General features: G+C 42.2%; 1 protein-coding gene and 3 non-coding genes across 4 annotated transcripts in view; 1 reads left to right on the top strand and 3 right to left on the bottom strand.

Annotated features, from left to right (window-relative positions):
- The window catches only part of LOC112215648 (plexin domain-containing protein 2), a 208812-nt gene extending 193883 nt beyond the window's left edge, over positions 1 to 14929 (top strand). Inside the window, exon 14 of the mRNA XM_042299153.1 lies at positions 14744 to 14929. Coding sequence (XP_042155087.1) covers positions 14744 to 14914 — 171 coding nt within the window. The 3' untranslated portion in view covers positions 14915 to 14929. The remainder of the gene's footprint in view (positions 1 to 14743) is intronic.
- Positions 14930 to 15342: 413 nt separating this feature from the next.
- Positions 15343 to 15415, bottom strand: trnaq-cug. Its single transcript has one exon. It is a non-coding gene; the product is annotated as a tRNA-Gln (tRNA).
- A 1414-nt stretch (positions 15416 to 16829) lies between these two features.
- trnar-ccg lies at positions 16830 to 16902 on the bottom strand. Its single transcript has one exon. It is a non-coding gene; the product is annotated as a tRNA-Arg (tRNA).
- Positions 16903 to 18317: 1415 nt separating this feature from the next.
- Positions 18318 to 18390, bottom strand: trnar-ccg. Its single transcript has one exon. It is a non-coding gene; the product is annotated as a tRNA-Arg (tRNA).
- Positions 18391 to 19491: the final 1101 nt, after the last annotated feature.

Here is a 19491-nt window from a genome sequence, read left to right as displayed (position 1 = left end):
AGATATCTAGCTGCCTATATAGAGGAAGAGCTTTGATTTGTAATTACTGATAAACATGCTAAAGTGGAGGTATGGCTTGTTGCTTCAAGCTTCCTTTATCACCACGTAATTGCAGAAACGGGGACTAAAACAGTATTAGCTAAACAGTCCGAGCTAATGAGTTGTGATGTTCACACACAAAAAACACTTACTTTGCTTAAATAGCTAGAAATCGATTCCTTTGCAAGTTTTCCTCAATACTAGTACTCCTTCTGTGAATCCACTTTTTTTCACGATAAGAAACACGTCATCAATAAATACCTTGTTTACTGTAAAATGGATGGGAGGAAAATCCAATTTCCAACAGACGCTGAAAGGTATGTAATAAATAATAATGATGCATTTGGAGCAATTATTGCATGGTGAGGCACACGTCATTGGTTGTGTAATCAGTAGAGTGCTGTATCCATGACTACCCATCGAATCAAAAACACCAAAGCAATGTTCACTGTTAGATAAAACATGCTAGCTACCAGTAATGAAATAAATCTATAGCTGGGTTTAACACAACTAGCACGAGGCAGCAAGGCTAGCTAACAATAGTTTACCAATGTGCCCTGCCATATTACATCCAAGGCCATGCTGCACAATCAATAGAAGCCATTTGTGACACTGGGTCATTGCAAAGTAATTTATCGAGTTGTAGAGCACCATTAAGCACCTCTTAAATCATGGTAGATGTCTGTAAAACATTGTATAGGCAAATGCTTATGTTCTGTTGTCCTATGATCAGATTATGTAAGAATACCACAAACTATAGTCAACTATAATTATATGCATCTTCAGAAAATAGACAAAACTCAAAAGGTTGCACATTTATTAAATGCCTGTTAACATGGTGAAAAATGTAGAACATATCAAAACCATGAAAGTAGAGCATTTGATCACATTGACGGGATGCATGCACAATAGGACATTGGTCCAAAAAAGACATCTATCAGGTTTACGAGGGCAGCAACTGAAAATGTTTCATAGGATAAAGTGTGGGTCTTTATTTGTAATGTTTCATAGGACAGGATAAAGTGTGGGTCTTTATTTGTAATGTTTCATAGGACAGGATAAAGTGTGGGTCTTTATTTGTAATGTTTCATAGGACAGGATAAAGTGTGGGTCTTTATTTGTAATGTTTCATAGGACAGGATAAAGTGTGGGTCTTTATTCTGATGTTTCATAGGACAGGATAAAGTGTGGGTCTTTATTCTATAATATGTTCTCCGTTATTGTGGGTGTTGCTAATCAGGCAAAGGTTGTTAAGGTCGTGTCTCACAGAGCGGAGTGTCAGTTTTGATTGAAGAGGAGGAGTGTGATGTAGACCTTACACACTTTTGTAATTACCCAAGGAGGAAGATGTGGCTGAGAAACATCAGGCGTAGGGACATCAGTCTGCAAAAGTCCTTTGAGGACCTAAAGAAGGGCGGTTACGCTGTGTGCAAGGAGCACTTTGAAGAGTGTTTTATTCTGATTATTGACCACCTTTGTCAATAAAAATACATTTCAGTCATGATACTTTTCTGGAAGAAACTGTCCTCCGAGGCAGTACCTACCAGATTAAATTGCATGAATCCACCCCCTCAATCTGCAACAGATGCACGGCATAGTAGAAAAATAAGTAAGCCAACCACAAAGTTTGTAGCAATTAAAGATGCATCATTATTGTTTTATATCAACAGGTTTAAAGTCTTGAATTGTCTATTTTTTAAGGAGAGGACAGGGAAGCAGATGTCGGAGTTTTAGGTTGGAAAGACAGAGAGAACAAGAGAGTGAAGGAGAGCGTAGACCCAGCTCCAGCAGAGGAAGCAGGAGATGCTGAATTTAGTTCAGGTGGTCTGTAGGAGGTGGGTCTGTCAGGTGGCAGGAGGCTTCCTCACAAGCATACAGCAGGAGGTTCGGGTGACAGAAGGAGTCATCCTCAAGAGCATACAAGAAGCTCAGGTGTCATGCAGGAGGAGACCATCATCATGTATAATAATAATACACCCACAGTGATTCATTGCACACACATTGAAACAAAAATATCACAAAGTTAATCTCATACAGATGTTACTTTAATAAGATATTACAGCTCCTGGAAAAAAAAGCTGTCAAAATAAAAAAAGGAAAATGCAAAGTAGGCATGCCGCAAGACTAAAAGCCACCAAAACCAAGTACATCGTCGTCTTATAGCAATGGAGGACATCATTGACCAAAATCGTAGCAGTCTCTGGGCAAATACTGGCATTGTGTAAGGACTAAGAGTCCTCTTACTTAGATCTAGTGCCTTTGATTGCATCCAGGAAGACCATGTCGAGCATGCCTACCCCCTCATAGAAAAAAACTATAAAGAAATGCACCATGTATTGAATGCGAGGACAGCTTAGAAAAATAAATGGACGAAGTTAACGAACCAAAAACCAAAGCACAGCGAAAACTGAAGTGTTTCACCGGATAGTACTTTTCTTTTGTTGCCTGGACACCCCCCCCCCCCTTCTCACTATCCTGGTGAAGAAAAGAAAAACATACAGAGAAAACGGGAGTCATCCATTCCTTTTATCCCAGGTATCATCAACTAGGTTCAGCAGCGTGCCAATTTTTTCTTGAGGGGTGTCTCAACTACCACATCTATCTTCTGTGATTTCCACTCCATAAGTGAAGTGCAGTTGATCCCCATGGCTATAAACGCAATAAATCCAACCTTACTAAAACTCATCCTCCCTGGCTCTCTCTCTTCAGGCTTACTCACTGGGGCATTCCCAGTCGACTTACTTACCCTTGGGCTATACTCTACTCTCTTCACTGCCTCAGCATAGGAAACGTTCTGCCCCACTTGAACTCTGGCAATCTCAATCTGTCTCCCTCTAACAGGTCACTTTTGATCCCCAGCTACATGGGCTCCCCCACAGTTGACACACAGTGCTTTCTCTATACCAGCTGTACACTCCCTCTGACTATGCCCTCCTGCACATGGGATTCTCACTTCTACACACTAAAGCAATGTGTCCGAATCTTTGGAACTTAAAGCACCGAAGCGGGTTTGGAACACATACCCTCACAGGATAGCAAATGTAACCTAACCTAATCAGGTCGAAACTCTTTGTCAAAGCTCAACACAGACAGGGTATTCTCAGCCTCGCCATTGCCACTGGGTCTACATTTCACCAAACGGCGGGTGACACAAACACTAGGAATATTCCTTTTCATTTGATCCACCTCTACACTCAAAGCTACTTCCTCACTGATCACCCCTTTTAGTGGCACCTTCCTCCGTAGAGAAAAGCACACCACAGGTTGAGACACGAGCCACGTGACTCGAAGCACCCGCTTCCTCTGGAAGAGGCATACACAAAAATCAAAACAATTCCACTTCTCAAAACTTGCATAGATTTAGCCCATCCCAGTTTGTTCTTTACCCAGCCTGACACAATGTAGGGGTCAGTCAAAATGCAGGAATCCACGTTTTCCAAAATGTTCACTCTTACCGGTCCAAAATCATCTCTGGTAGAATTCTCAGGGCAAACACTGGAAGTCTCCTCTACACCCGTTGCCGCAGGTAGGGCCCTCTTCATCGTGGACTGGCTCAACCTCCGAGCGCTCACCTCACCTCTGACGTCTGACTCCATTTCGAGATCATCAAGGTTCTCAAGAGAGTATGAAGACCTATAAGTAATATTACTGGTTTGTAATGAAGAGACGCTAGTTACAGTGCATTCAGAAAGTATTCAGACCCCTCGACTTTTTCCACATTTTCTTACGTTACAGCCTTATTCTAAAATGGATGAAATCTATTTTTTTCTCATCAATCTACACACAATACCCCATAATGACAAAGGGAAAACAGGTTTATAAGAATGTTTTACAAATATATTAAAAATAAAAAACAGAAATACCTTATTTACATATGTATTCAGACCATTTGCTATGAGACTTGAAAGTGAGCTCAGGTGCTTCCTGTTTCCATTGATCATCCTTCTACAACTTGATTGGAGTCCACCCGTGGTAAATTCAATTGATTGGACATGATTTGGAAAGGCACACACCTGTCTATATAAGGTCCCACAGTTGACAGTGCATGTCAGAGCAAAAACCAAGCTACAAAAAAACCAAGCCACAGAAATCTGCTTGACTAATTTCTGCTCCCGTAAAAGCCTGGGTTTTCTGCACGTGAACACAAGAAGCATATTATCTCAAATTAATTAATTGAAAGTGGGGGTTCACAACTCCAATACAGATGTGTTGGTCATTACTGAGACATTAAGAATTAGTGTTTTGAACACTGATGTTAACCTTCCTGGTTATAACTGTTTTCGGCAACTCAGATCTTCCAATGGTGGCAATCTTTACCAAGTAACACCTTCAGTGCTCGGTTGTCTCTACCAAGTCTGTCCCCAAATTTTAGTTTATTTGCTGGTTTTACACATTAAACTTTCAAATAACTCTTTGTTGAATGTTGATGGGTGTTATCGGCCACCATCAGCACCAGCCAGCACCGCCAAACCCAATGGCTACAGGTTATCTACAAGTCTCTGCTAGGTAAAGCCCCGCCTTATCACAGCTCACTGGTCACCATAGCAGCACCCACTCGTAGCACGCGCTCCAGCAGGTTTATCTCACTGGTCACCCCCAAAGCTCAATTCCTCGTTTGGTCGCCTTTCCTTCCAGTTCTCTGCTGCCAAGGACTGGAACGAACTGCAAAAAATCACTCAAGCTGGAGACTCATATCTCCCTGACTATCTTTAAGCACCAGCTGTCAGAGCAGCTCACAGATCACTGCACCTGTACATAGCCCATCTGTAAACAGCCCATCCATCTACCTCATCCCCATACTGTATTTATTTATTTATCTTGCTCCTTTGCACTCCAGTATCTCTACTTGCACATTCATCTTCAGCACATCTACCATTCCAGTGTTTAATTGCTATATTGTAATTACTATGCCACCATGGCCTATTTATTGCCTTAATTTAATTTTAATTTTTTTTAATTTCACCTTTATTTAACCAGGTAGGCTAGTTGAGAACAAGTTCTCATTTACAACTGTGACCTGGCCAAGATAAAGCATAGCAGTGTGAACAGACAACACAGAGTTACACATGGAGTAAACAATTAACAAGTCAATAACACAGTAGAAAAGAGAAGAAAAAAAGAGAGTCTATATACATTGTGTGCAAAAGGCATGACGAGGTAGGCGAATAATTACAATTTTGCAGATTAACACTGGAGTGATAAATGATCAGATGGCCATGTACAGGTAGAGATACTGGAGTGCAAAAGAGCAGAAAAGTAAATAAATATAAACAGTATGGGGATGAGGTAGCTAAATTGGGTGGGCTATTTACCGATAGACTATGTACAGCTGCAGCGATCGGTTAGCTGCTCAGATAGCAGATGTTTGAAGTTGGTGAAGGAGATAAAAGTCTCCAACTTCAGCGATTTTTGCAATTTGTTCCAGTCACAGGCAGCAGAGAACTGGAACGAAAGGCGGCCAAATGAGGTGTTGGCTTTAGGGATGATCAGTGTGATACACCTGCTTGAGCGCGTGCTACGGGTGGGTGTTGCCATCGTGACCAGTGAACTGAGATAAGGCGGAGCTTTACCTAGCATGGACTTGTAGATGACCTGGAGCCAGTGGGTCTGGCGACGAATATGTAGCGAGGGCCAGCCGACTAGAGCATACAGGTCGCAGTGGTGGGTGGTATAAGGTGCTTTAGTAACAAAACGGATGGCACTGTGATAAACTGCATCCAGTTTGCTGAGTAGAGTATTGGAAGCTATTTTGTAGATGACATCGCCGAAGTCGAGGATTGGTAGGATAGTCAGTTTTACTAGGGTAAGTTTGGCGGCGTGAGTGAAGGAGGCCTTGTTACGGAATAGAAAGCCGACTCTAGATTTGATTTTAGATTGGAGATGTTTGATATGAGTCTGGAAGGAGAGTTTACAGTCTAGCCAGACACCTAGGTACTTATAGATGTCCACATATTCTAGGTCGGAACCATCCAGGGTGGTGATGCTAGTCGGGTGTGTGGGTGCAGGCAGCGAACGGTTGAAAAGCATGCATTTGGTTTTACTAGCGTTTAAGAGCAGTTGGAGGCCACGGAAGGAGTGTTGTATGGCGTTGAAGCTCGTTTGGAGGTTAGATAGCACAGTGTCCAAGGAAGGGCTGGAAGTATACAGAATGGTGTCGTCTGCGTAGAGTTGGATAAGGGAATCGCCCGCAGCAAGAGCAACATCATTGATATATACAGAGAAAAGAGTCGGCCTGAGAATTGAACCCTGTGGCACCCCCATAGAGACTGCCAGAGGACTGGACAACATGCCCTCCGATTTGACACACTGAACTCTGTCTGCAAAGTAGTTGGTGAACCAGGCAAGGCAGTCATTAGAAATAATGAGGCTACTGACTCTGCCGATGAGAATATGGTGATTGACAGAGTCGAAAGCCTTGGTCAGGTCGATGAAGACGGCTGCACAGTACTGTCTTTTATCGATGGCGGTTATGATATTGTTTAGTACCTTGAGCGTGGCTGAGGTGCACCCATGACCGGCTCGGAAACCAGATTGCACAGCGGAGAAGGTACGGTGGGATTCGAGATGGTCAGTGACCTGTTTGTTGACTTGGCTTTCGAAGACCTTAGATAGACAGGGCAGGATGGATATAGGTCTGTAACAGTTTGGGTCCAGGGTGTCTCCCCTTTGAAGAGGGGGGGATGACTGCGGCAGCTTTCCAATCCTTGGGGATCTCAGACGATATGAAAGAGAGGTTGAACAGGCTGGTAATAGGGGTTGCGACAATGGTGGCGGATAGTTTCAGAAATAGAGGGTCCAGATTGTCAAGCCCAGCTGATTTGTATGGGTCCAGGTTTTGCAGCTCTTTCAGAACATCTGCTATCTGGATTTGGGTAAAGGAGAACCTGGAGAGGCTTGGGCGAGTAGCTGCGGGGGAGGGGCGGAGCTGTTGGCCGAGGTTGGAGTAGCCAGGAGGAAGACATGGCCAGCCGTTGAGAAATGCTTGTTGAATTTTTCTATAATCATGGATTTATCGGTGGTGACCGTGTTACCTAGCCTCAGTGCAGTGGGCAGCTGGGAGGAGGTGCTCTTGTTCTCCATGGACTTTACAGTGTCCCAGAACTTTTTGGAGTTAGAGCTACAGGATGCAAATTTCTGCCTGAAGAAGCTGGCCTTGGCTTTCCTGACTGACTGCGTGTATTGGTTCCTGACTTCCCTGAACAGTTGCATATCGCGGGGACTATTCAATGCTATTGCAGTCCGCCACAGGATGTTTTTGTGCTGGTCGAGGGCAGTCAGGTCTGGAGTGAACCAATGGCTATATCTGTTCTTAGTTCTGCATTTTTTGAACGGAGCATGCTAGTCGGGCATGCGGGTGCAGGCAGCGAACAGTTGAAAAGCATGGAAAATGGTGAGGAAGTTACTTTTAAAGAATGTACAGGCATCCTCAACTAACGGGATGAGGTCAATATCCTACCAGGATACCCGGGCCAGGTCGATTAGAAAGGCCTGCTCGCAGAAGTGTTTTAGGGAGCGTTTGACAGTGATGAGATGAGGGGTGGTCGTTTGACTGCGGATCCGTAGCGGATACAGGCAATGAGGCAGTGATCGCTGGGATCCTGGTTGAAGACAGCGGAGGTGTATTTGGAGGGCCAGTTGGTCAGGATGAAGTCTATGAGGGTGCCCTTGTTTACAGATTTAGGGTTGTACCTGGTGTGTTCCTTAATGATTTGTGTGAGATTGAGGGCATCTAGCTTAGATTGTAGGACTGCCGGGGTGTTAAGCATATCCCAGTTTAGGTCACCTAACAGAACAAACTCTGAAGCTAGATGGGGGGCGATCAATTCACAAATGGTGTCCAGGGCACAGCTGGGAGCTGAGGGGGGTCGGTAGCAGGCGGCAACAGTGAGAGACTTGTTTCTGGAGAGAGTAATTTTTAAAATTAGTAGTTCAAACTGTTTGGGTATGGACCTGGAAAAATATGACATTACTTTGCAGGCTATCTCTGCAGTAGACTGCAACTCCTCCCCCTTTGGCAGTTCTATCTTGACGGAAAATGTTATAGTTGGGTATGGAAATCTCACTTACTAAGTGAGATTCAGACACAGCAAGGACATCAGGGTTAGCAGAGTGTGCTAAAGCAGTGAGTAAAACAAACTTAGGGAGGAGGCTTTTGATGTTGACATGCATGAAACCAAGGCTTTTTCAATCACAGAAGTCAACGAATGAGGGTGCCTGAGGACATGCAGGGCCTGGGTTTACCTTCACATCACCCGCAGAACAGAGGAGGAGTAGTATGAGGGTGCGGCTAAAGGCTATCAAAACTGGTCGCCTAGAGCATTGGGGACAAAGAATAAAAGGAGCTGATTTCTGGGCATGGTAGAATATACTCAGGGCATAATGGACAGACAGGGGTATGGTGGGGTGCGGGTACAGCGGAGGTAAGCCCAGGCACTGGGTGATGATAAGAGAGATTGTATCTCTGGACATGCTGGTTGTAATGGGTGAGGTCACTGCATGTGTGGGAGGTGGGACAAAGGAGGTATCAGAGGTATGAAGAGTGGAACTAGGGGCTCCATTGTAAACTAAAACAATGATAACTAACCTGAAGAACAGTATACAAGGCATATTGACATTTGAGAGAGACATACAGCGAGGCATCGAGTAATCGCAAGTGTTGATTGGGAGAGCTAGCTAAAACAGCAGGTGAGACAACAACAGCTAATCAGCTAGCACAACAACAGCAGGTAAAATGGTGTTGACTAGGCAGAGAGGGTCGGATTAACTACACACAGAGCCTGAGTGCGGCTAGGGCCGACAGATAAAAACATAAACAAACAGAATGGAGTACCGTGATTAATGGACAGTCCAGCAGGCATCAGCTTTGTAGCCAAGTGATCACAGTGTCCAGCAGGCATCAGCTATTTAGCCAAGCTAGCCAGGAGTAGTCATCCGGGTTGTGGTTAGCTAGTTGTGAAGATCCAGATGAAAATGTTCCGTTTGCGGTGGGAATCCGGGGATAAAAATAATAGGTCCGTTATGCTCTGGTTAGAGTCGCGTTGTTCGAACTGGCGAGAGCTTTCCGAGCTAAAGGTTAGCTGATGACCGCTAGCAATGGTTTGCTGACTGATAGCTGGTAGTTAGCTGGCTAGTTTCAGTTGAGGGGTTCCAGATCCGAAGTAAATATAAATACTTTAGAAGAAGAAAAAAAGCAGATCCACGCTACATTGGGTGAGGCGGGTTGCAGGAGAGTATTTAGATGTTGAGGTTTAGCAAAATATTTTAAAAGATATGCGAAGAAAAATATGTAAAAACGATATATACAAGGGAAACGACAGGACAAGACGTCTGACTGCTACGCCATCTTGGATAGTTTAATAAATATGTGTCATTAAAAAGAATGAGAAAATGAGAATTAAAAACAGTTACTCCGGCTCAAGATTTATATTTAGCAAATCGCTCGGCACACGTATATTCAAGCTGACTGGCTCTCGTTCAGGTAAAATGATAAATAAGTGCACTCAGGCTATCTGGAAGGCCAAAGTTACATACTTTAAGGAGCAGTTCTCTCTCTGTGGGTCTAACCCTTAGAAGTTCTGTAAACCGGTTCAAGACCTGGAGAATAAACCCTCTTCCTCACAGCTGCCCATGCCCCTTAATGTTGATGATGACGTTGTTATTGACAAGGAGCACATGGCTGAGCTTTTTATTCACCACTTTATTATGTCAGGATTCCTATTTGACCAACATTTCCTAATCTTCCACCCCTTCTAATTTGACTATCCCCGATGCTCCTACCACTTTTTCCCCTGCCCCGCTACAAAGTTTCTCCCTGAAGGCGATCACTGAGTCTGAGGTGCTAAAGGAGCTCCTTAAACTTGACCCCCAAAAAACATCTGGTTCAGATGGTTTAGAACCTTTCTTCTTTAAAGTTGCTGCCACATATCATCGCCAAGCCTATCTCTGAACTTTTAAAACGTGTCTCTCCTCACTGGGGAGGTTCCCATTGCTTGGAAGAAAGCCACGGTGCATCCTGTATTTAAAGGGTGAGATCATGCTGATCCTGACTGTTATAGGCCTATTTCTATTTTGATAAACAGGGTTGGAAAAACTTGTCAATAATCAACTGACTGGCTTTCTTCATGTCTACAGTATTCTCTTGGGTATGCAATCTGGTTTCCACTCAGGTTATGGATGTGCCACTGCAACCTTAAAGGTCTTAAATTATGTCACCATTGCCCTTGATTCTAAGCAATGTTGTGCTGCTATTTTTATTTACTTGGCCAAAGCTTTTGATACGGTAGACCATTCCATTCTTGTGGGCCGGCTAAGGAGTATTGGTGTCTCTGAGGGGTCTTTGGCCTGGTTTGCTAACTACCTCTCTCAAAGAGTGCAGCGTATAAAGTCATAATATCTGCTGTCTCGGCCACTGCCTGTCACCAGGGGAGTACCCCAAGGCTTGATCCTAGGCCCCACACTCTTCTCAATTTACATGACCAACATAGCATAGCATAGTAGTAGGAAGTTCTCTCATCCATTTATATGCAGATGATATAGTCTTATACTCAGCTGGCCCCTCCCCTGATTTTGTGTTAAATGCTCTACAACAAAGCTTTCTTAGTGTCCCTTTAACCTTGTCTGAACACCTCCAAAACAATGGTCATGTGGTTTGGTAAGAAGAATGCCCCTCTTCCCACCGGTGTGATTACTACCTTTACTACCTCTGAGTGTTTAGAGGTATTACAGACTCAGACAGGGAGAGGTTGAAAATGTCAGTGAAGACACTTGCCAGTTGGTCAGCACGTGCTCGCAGTACACGTACTTGTAATCCGTCTATCCCTGCGGCCTTGTGAATGTTGACCTGTTTAAAGGTCTTACTCACATCGGCTGCGGAGAGCGTGATCCCACAATCTTCCGGAACAGCTGGTACTCTCATGAATGTTTCAGTGTTATTTGCCTTGAAGAGAGCATAGAAGTAGTTTACCTCGTCTGGTAGGCTTGTGCCACTGGGCAACCCTCGGCTGCCCTTAGTCCTGTATTGACGCTTTGCCTGTTTGATGGTTCGTCGGAGGGCATAGCGGGATTTCTTATAAGCTTCCGGGCTAGAGTCCCACTCCTTGAAAGTGGCAGCTCTAGTCTTTTGCTCAGTGCGGATGCTGCCTGTAATCCATGGCTTCTGGTTGGGGTATGTACGTACGGTCACTGTGGGGAACGACATCATCAATGCAATTATTGATGAAGCCAATGACGGATGTGGTGTACTCCTCAATGCCATCGGAGGAATTACGGATCATATTCCAGTCTGTGCAAGCAAAACAGTCCTAATGGCTAAGCATCTACTTCATCTGACCACTTTTTTATTGATCTAGTCACTGGTGCTTCCTGCTTAAATGTGTTGCTTGTAAGCAGGAATCAGGAGGATAGAATTATGGTCAGATTTGCCAAATGGAGGGCGAGAGAGAGCTTTGTATGCATCTGTGTGTGGGGTATACAGTAGGTGGTCCAGAATTATTTTTCCCTCTGGTTGCACATTCAACATGCTGATAGATATTTGGTAAAACTGATTTAAGTTGCATTAAAGTCCCCAGCTACTAGGAGCGCCGCCTCTAGGTAAGCATTTTCTTGTTTGCTTATGACGGAATACATCTCATTCAATGCTGTCGTAGTGCCAGCCTCTGACTGTGGTGGTATGTATAAACAGCTACAAAGAATACAGTTGAAAACTCTCTCGATAGGTAGTGTTGTCTACAGCTTATCATGAGATATTCTACCTCAGGCAAACAGTAGCTCGAGACTCTCTTAGATATCGGGCACCAGCTATTGTTTTCAAAAAGTACATAGTCCGCCGCCCCTTGTCTTACGAGACTACGCTGTTCTATCCTGCCGGTACATCGTATAACCAGCCAGTTGTATGTTGATATTGTCGTCGTTCAGCCACGACTCCGTGAAGCATAAGAGGTGACTGTTTTTAATGTCCCATTGGTAGTTTAATCTTCCTCGTAACTCGTCAATTTTATTCCCCAAGGATTGCACATTTGCTAGCAGAATGGAGGGAAGTGGGGACTTATATACGAATTCTCAGTTCACTGCAGTTTACGACTGGAACTAGCTGCAAAAAACTCTCAAACTGGGCTGCTTTATCTCCATCTCTTCACTCAAAAATGGACACTCTTCCTGACAGTTGTGGCTGCCTCGTGTGATGTATTGTTGTCTCTACCTTCTTGCCCTTTGTGCTGTTGTATGTGCCCAATAATGTTTGTACCATGTTTTGTGCTGCGACCATGTTGTGCTGCTGCCATGCTGTGTTGCTACCATGCTGTGCTTCCATGTGTTTCTGCCATGCTATGTTGTCGTCTTAGGTCTCTCTTGTCGTGATGTGTGTTTTGTCCTACATTTTTATTTTATTTTTAATCCCAGCCCCTGTCCCCGCAGGAGGCCTTTTTCCTTTTGGTACAGTAGACCATCAGTATGAATAAGAATTTGTTCTTAACTGACTTTCCTACTCAAATAAAGGTTAAATAAAAAATAAAAAGTCAGTCCCAATTCTTTAGCATCTCCACATGAAGGCAGTGTTTACCAATAGTGTACGTGTTTTAGTAGCAGTATGTTTATGTTGTGTTCTTCCACATTTGTCACTGAAGAGTCAAAGTAGGCTTTGCCTCCGAGAAAGGTTGCAAAGGGGGAAAGAACACTGCTACAGCAACCAAGGTGGCTTCAATGAAACTAAAGCATCATGCGGAAGGAGACAAGGGACTGCCACAGGTACTACGAGGCACATATGAAGAGAGAGCTGGAGAACGTGGTTGTGTCCCTAATGGAACTGTATTACCTATCTTGTGACTCTCAAACCCGGGTCCGGGAGCGTAATCATCGCCTGACACGAATTAGCATAACGCAACGGACATAAATCTTCCTAGAAAATCTTCCTATTCATGAAAATCACAAGTGAAATATATTGGAACACAGCTAAGCCTTTTGTTAATCACCCTGACATCTCAGATTTTCAAAATATGCTTTACAGCCAAAGCTAGAAAAGTATTTGTGTAAGTTTATCATAGACTAGCATAGCATTATGCCTTGCTAGCAGCAGGCAACCTTGTCACGAAAATAAGAAAAGCAATCAAATGAAATCGTTTACCTTTGATGAACTTCGGATGTTTTCACTCACGAAACTCCCAGGTAGATAGCCAAAGTTCATTTTTTCCCAAAACATTCTTTTTGTAGGCGAAATAGCTCCGTTTGTTCTTCACGTTTGGCTGAGAAATCGCCCGGAAATTACAGTCACGAAAACGGGGAAAAATATTCAAAATTAGCTCCATAATATCGACAGAAACATGGCAAACGTTGTTTATAATCCATCCTCAAGGTGTTTTTCTAATATCTATTCGATAATATATCCGTCGGGACAATTAGTTTTTCAGTAGGACCGATTGGAGTAATGGCTACCTCTGTATTTTAGGCGAGAATCTCTCTCGGAGCCACCATGTGAACACTTACGCAATGTAGCCGCCTATGGCTATTCTTCAACATAAATGTGTAAAACTACGTCACAATGCTGTAGACACCTTGGGGAATACGTAGAAAGCGTAAGCTCGTTGATGGCACATTCACAGCTCAATAGGGACTCATTGGAACGCAGCGCTTTCAAAACTTGGGGCACTTCCAGATTGGATTTTTCTCAGGCTTTCGCCTGCAACATCAGTTCTGTTATACTCACAGACAATATCTTTACAGTTTTGGAAACGTTAGAGTGTTTTCTATCCAAAGCTGTCAATTATATGCATATTCTAGCATCTTGTCCTGACAAAATATCCCGTTTAAAACGGGAACGTATTTTATCCAAAAATGAAAATACTGCCCCCTAGTACCAACAGGTTTAAGTGCACTACTTTTGACCAGGATACTATGAAAATGTTTTTATTTCTTTATGACTAATAAAGATTTGATGTACAACAGTTTGACGTGCTCTTAATTAAATGCATGCCAGCCATTACACAAGACAATACAACATTCAATAATACATTCATTGCGCTATAACGGTGACAAACAGTACCCACAAACAGTTAGGCCCTATATAAAGCTTTCCCAACAGCAGAGCTTTCTTTTCAGCACCAAAACACCCTTACCACTGCTACACCTGGCTATCAGCGGAGCCTTGTCTGGCAGCGAAACAGTTCATTCAGCCTCGTTTACTGCCTTTAAAAAAAAACATACTGTAGCTGATATGGCTGACTTGCTTAAACAAATGTGGTTCCTACTGACAACTGAGATGTACAATCTATGCTGGGGACAATAAAAGGCCACTTTAAAATGTGCAGTTAGTTTTTTCACAAATCAAAAAGCCACATATGTCTCAAGTTTTGACATGAAAAATGACTTGAAAATACATTATATACAGTATAAAGCAGGGGTGCAATTTTGGTTTTCGAAATGGGGGGGACATAACTATTATTATTTATTTATTTTTTTCACCAGTTGGATAAACACTCCAAACAGCCTATCCGACTGCTTGGAAGTGTCCGCATGGTCCTAAAGCATACCGTAGCCTCGTTTTGTATCACATTCCAATGATAAAACTAGGGGGGACAAAAATGTAATTTCAGAATGAGGGCGTTGGGGACAGGACATGTACTCCCCTGATTTAAAGAATCAGTGTCTTTTGGGGGGTTTTGCATTTTATTATATTTTATATACAAGTCTACATCTTATTCATTTTGTTTTCCAGACAGAGTGGACCTATTTCAACGTCTTCCTTCCCAAAGAGGGCAAAGACTCCAGCCTGCCCATGTTCTTCTGTTCCAAGTGGAGTGTGGAAAAAGTAGTGGACTACGCTGCCTCACTGGCCAGCCTCAACAACAATATACTAACAGCTAATCTAAAGGAAAACAGCCACTAGCAGCAGGCTCCAAGTAGACAAACATATTCTACTGTTATCATCATACAAATACGAATCAACATTCAAATCAACATTTATCATAACGTGTAGTTTCACAATCATGTTTGTCACAATACATTTCACAAAAAAACAAATCCTGACTCACTAGATCAATTGGTTATTTGAATACTATGAAGATGTTTTTATTTATGAATAATAAAGCTGTAGATTGTTTGGTGAAGAACTGACCTGGAAGAGGGGTTCCAATTGTCACTTTTCTAGCACTCCTACTATTGAGTAAAGCTTCATTTATTTGGAATTCACTATTTGAATCAGGGAATTGGGAATTTAGTACAGATATTGATGAACACTAAACATTTCATGCAAGTGGATCTTAGCAAGAACCAAGTCATGTCTGGCCATTTATTTAATGCACAGCTGATTTCAACAGACCCAGGTGGGACTTGAACCCACAATCCCCAGCTCCAGAGGCTGATACCTTATCCATTAGGCCACTGGATCTCTTATTCCCAACAGAAAATTACATCTCGGTGGGGCAAACATACTTGAAAAGTTTTGACGCATGCCAGCAAAGCCATTACACAAGACAATACAACATTAAAGAATACATTCATTGCACTATAACGGTGACAAACGGTACCAACAAACAGTTAGCCCTATATAAAGCTTTCCCAAAAGCAGAGCTTTCTTTTCAGCACCAAAACACCCTTACCACTGCTACACCTGGCTATCAGCAGAGCCTTGTCTGGCAGCGAAACAGTTCATTCAGTCTCGTTTACTGCCTTTAAAAAAAAAACATACTGTAGCTGATGTGGCTGACTTGCTTAAACAAATGTGGTTCCTACTGACAATTGAGATGTACAATCTATGCTGGGGACAATAAAAGGCCACTTTAAAATGTGCAGTTTTTTTCACAAATCAAAAAGCCACATATGTCTCAAGTTTTGACATGAAAAATGACTTGAAAATACATTATATACAGTATAAAGCAGGGGTGCAATTTTGGTTTTCGAAATGGGGGGGACATAACTATTATTATTTATTTATTTTTTTCACCAGTTGGATAAACACTCCAAACAGCCTATCCGACTGCTTGGAAGTGTCCGCATGGTCCTAAAGCATACCGTAGCCTCGTTTTGTATCACATTCCAATGATAAAACTAGGGGGGGACAAAAATGTAATTTCAGAATGAGGGCGTTGGGGACAGGACATGTACTCCCCTGATTTAAAGAATCAGTGTCTTTTGGGAGGTTTTGCATTTTATTATATTTTATATACAAGTCTACAACTTATTCATTTTGTTTTCCAGACAGAGTGGACCTATTTCAACGTCTTCCTTCCCAAAGAGGGCAAAGACTCCAGCCTGCCCATGTTCTTCTGTTCCAAGTGGAGTGTGGAAAAAGTAGTGGACTACGCTGCCTCACTGGCCAGCCTCAAGAACAACAACAATATACTATCAGCTAATCTAAAAGAAAACAGCCACTAGCAACAGGCTCCAAGTAGACAAACATATTCTACTGTTATCATCATACAAATACGAATCAACATTCAAATCAACATTTATTATAACGTGTAGTTTCACAATCATGTTTGTCACAATACATTTCACAAAAAAACAAATCCTGACTCACTAGATCGATTGGTCATTTGAATACTATGAAGATGTTTTTATTTATGAATAATAAAGCTGTAGATTGTTTGGTGAAGTCCTGACCTGGAAGAGGGGTTCCAATTGTCACTTTTCTAGCACTCCTACTATTGAGTAAAGCTTCATTTATTTGGAATTCACTATTTGAATAAGGGAATTGGGAATTTAGTACAGATATTGATGAACACTAAACATTTCATGCAAGTGGATCTTAGCAAGAACCAAGTCATGTCTGACCATTTATTTAATGCACAGCTGCTTTCAACAGACCCAGGTGGGACTTGAACCCACAATCCCCAGCTCCGGAGGCTGATGCCTTCTCCATTAGGCCACTGGATCTCTTATTCCCAACAGAAAATTACATCTGGGTGGGGCAAGCATACTTGAAAAGTTTTGACGCATGCCAGCAAAGCCATTACACAAGACAATACAACATTAAAGAATACATTCATTGCACTATAACGGTGACAAACGGTACCAACAAACAGTTAGGCCCTATATAAAGCTTTCCCAAAAGCAGAGCTTTCTTTTCAGCACCAAAACACCCTTACCACTGCTACACCTGGCTATCAGCAGAGCCTTGTCTGGCAGCGAAACAGTTCATTCAGTCTCGTTTACTGCCTTTAAAAAAAAACATACTGTAGCTGATGTGGCTGACTTGCTTAAACAAATGTGGTTCCTACTGACAATTGAGATGTACAATCTATGCTGGGGACAATAAAAGGCCACTTTAAAATGTGCAGTTAGTTTTTTCACAAATCAAAAAGCCACATATGTCTCAAGTTTTGACATGAAAAATGACTTGAAAATACATTATATACAGTATAAAGCAGGGGTGCAATTTTGGTTTTCGAAATGGGGGGGACATAACTATTATTATTATTTTTTTTTTTTTCACCAGTTGGATAAACACTCCAAACAGCCTATCCGACTGCTTGGAAGTGTCCGCATGGTCCTAAAGCATACCGTAGCCTCGTTTTGTATCACATTCCAATGATAAAACTAGGGGGGACAAAAATGTAATTTCAGAATGAGGGCGTTGGGGACAGGACATGTACTCCCCTGATTTAAAGAATCAGTGTCTTTTGGGGGGGTTTTGAATTTTATTATATTTTATATACAAGTCTACAACTTATTTATTTTGTTTTCCAGACAGAGTGGACCTATTTCAACGTCTTCCTTCCCAAAGAGGGCAAAGACTCCAGCCTGCCCATGTTCTTCTGTTCCAAGTGGAGTGTGGAAAAAGTAGTGGACTACGCTGCCTCACTGGCCAGCCTCAAGAACAACAATATACTAACAGCTAATCTAAAAGAAAACAGCCACTAGCAACAGGCTCCAAGTAGACAAACATATTCTACTGTTATCATCATACAAATACGAATCAACATTCAAATCAACATTTATTATAACGTGTAGTTTCACAATCATGTTTGTCACAATACATTTCACAAAAAAACAAATCCTGACTCACTAGATCGATTGGTCATTTGAATACTATGAAGATGTTTTTATTTATGAATAATAAAGCTGTAGATTGTTTGGTGAAGTCCTGACCTGGAAGAGGGGTTCCAATTGTCACTTTTCTAGCACTCCTACTATTGAGTAAAGCTTCATTTATTTGGAATTCACTATTTGAATCAGGGAATTGGGAATTTAGTACAGATATTGATGAACACTAAACATTTCATGCAAGTGGATCTTAGCAAGAACCAAGTCATGTCTGGCCATTTATTTAATGCACAGCTGCTTTCAACAGACCCAGGTGGGACTTGAACCCACAATCCCCAGCTCCGGAGGCTGATGCCTTATCCATTAGGCCACTGGATCTCTTATTCCCAACAGAAAATTACATCTGGGTGGGGCAAGCATACTTGAAAAGTTTTGACGCATGCCAGCAAAGCCATTACACAAGACAATACAACATTAAAGAATACATTCATTGCACTATAACGGTGACAAACGGTACCAACAAACAGTTAGCCCTATATAAAGCTTTCCCAAAAGCAGAGCTTTCTTTTCAGCACCAAAACACCCTTACCACTGCTACACCTGGCTATCAGCAGAGCCTTGTCTGGCAGCGAAACAGTTCATTCAGTCTTGTTTACTGCCTTTAAAAAAAAACATACTGTAGCTGATATGGCTGACTTGCTTAAACAAATGTGGTTCCTACTGACAACTGAGATGTACAATCTATGCTGGGGACAATAAAAGGCCACTTTAAAATGTGCAGTTTTTTCACAAAACAAAAAGCCACAGATGTCTCAAGTTTTGAAATGAAAAAATGAGTTGAAAATACATTATATACAGTATAAAGCAGGGGTGCAATTTTGGTATTCGAAATGGGGGGGACATAACTATTATTATTTTTTATTTTTTTTCACCAGTTGGATAAACACTCCAAACAGCCTATCCGACTGCTTGGAAGTGTCCGCATGGTCCTAAAGCATACCGTAGCCTCGTTTTGTATCACATTCCAATGATAAAACTAGGGGGGACAAAAATGTAATTTCAGAATGAGGGCGTTGGGGACAGGACATGTACTCCCCTGATTTAAAGAATCAGTGTCTTTTGGGGGGGTTTTGAATTTTATTATATTTTATATACAAGTCTACAACTTATTTATTTTGTTTTCCAGACAGAGTGGACCTATTTCAACGTCTTCCTTCCCAAAGAGGGCAAAGACTCCAGCCTGCCCATGTTCTTCTGTTCCAAGTGGAGTGTGGAAAAAGTAGTGGACTACACTGCCTCACTGGCCAGCCTCAAGAACAACAATATACTAACAGCTAATCTAAAAGAAAACAGCCACTAGCAACAGGCTCCAAGTAGACAAACATATTCTACTGTTATCATCATACAAATACGAATCAACATTCAAATCAACATTTATTATAACGTGTAGTTTCACAATCATGTTTGTCACAATACATT

Source organism: Oncorhynchus tshawytscha, linkage group LG16 (genome assembly GCF_018296145.1).
Source record: "Oncorhynchus tshawytscha isolate Ot180627B linkage group LG16, Otsh_v2.0, whole genome shotgun sequence".
Lineage (NCBI taxonomy): Eukaryota > Metazoa > Chordata > Actinopteri > Salmoniformes > Salmonidae > Oncorhynchus > Oncorhynchus tshawytscha.
Note: the sequence above shows the minus strand (reverse complement) of the source record. Positions and strands in the feature narration are given on the sequence as shown.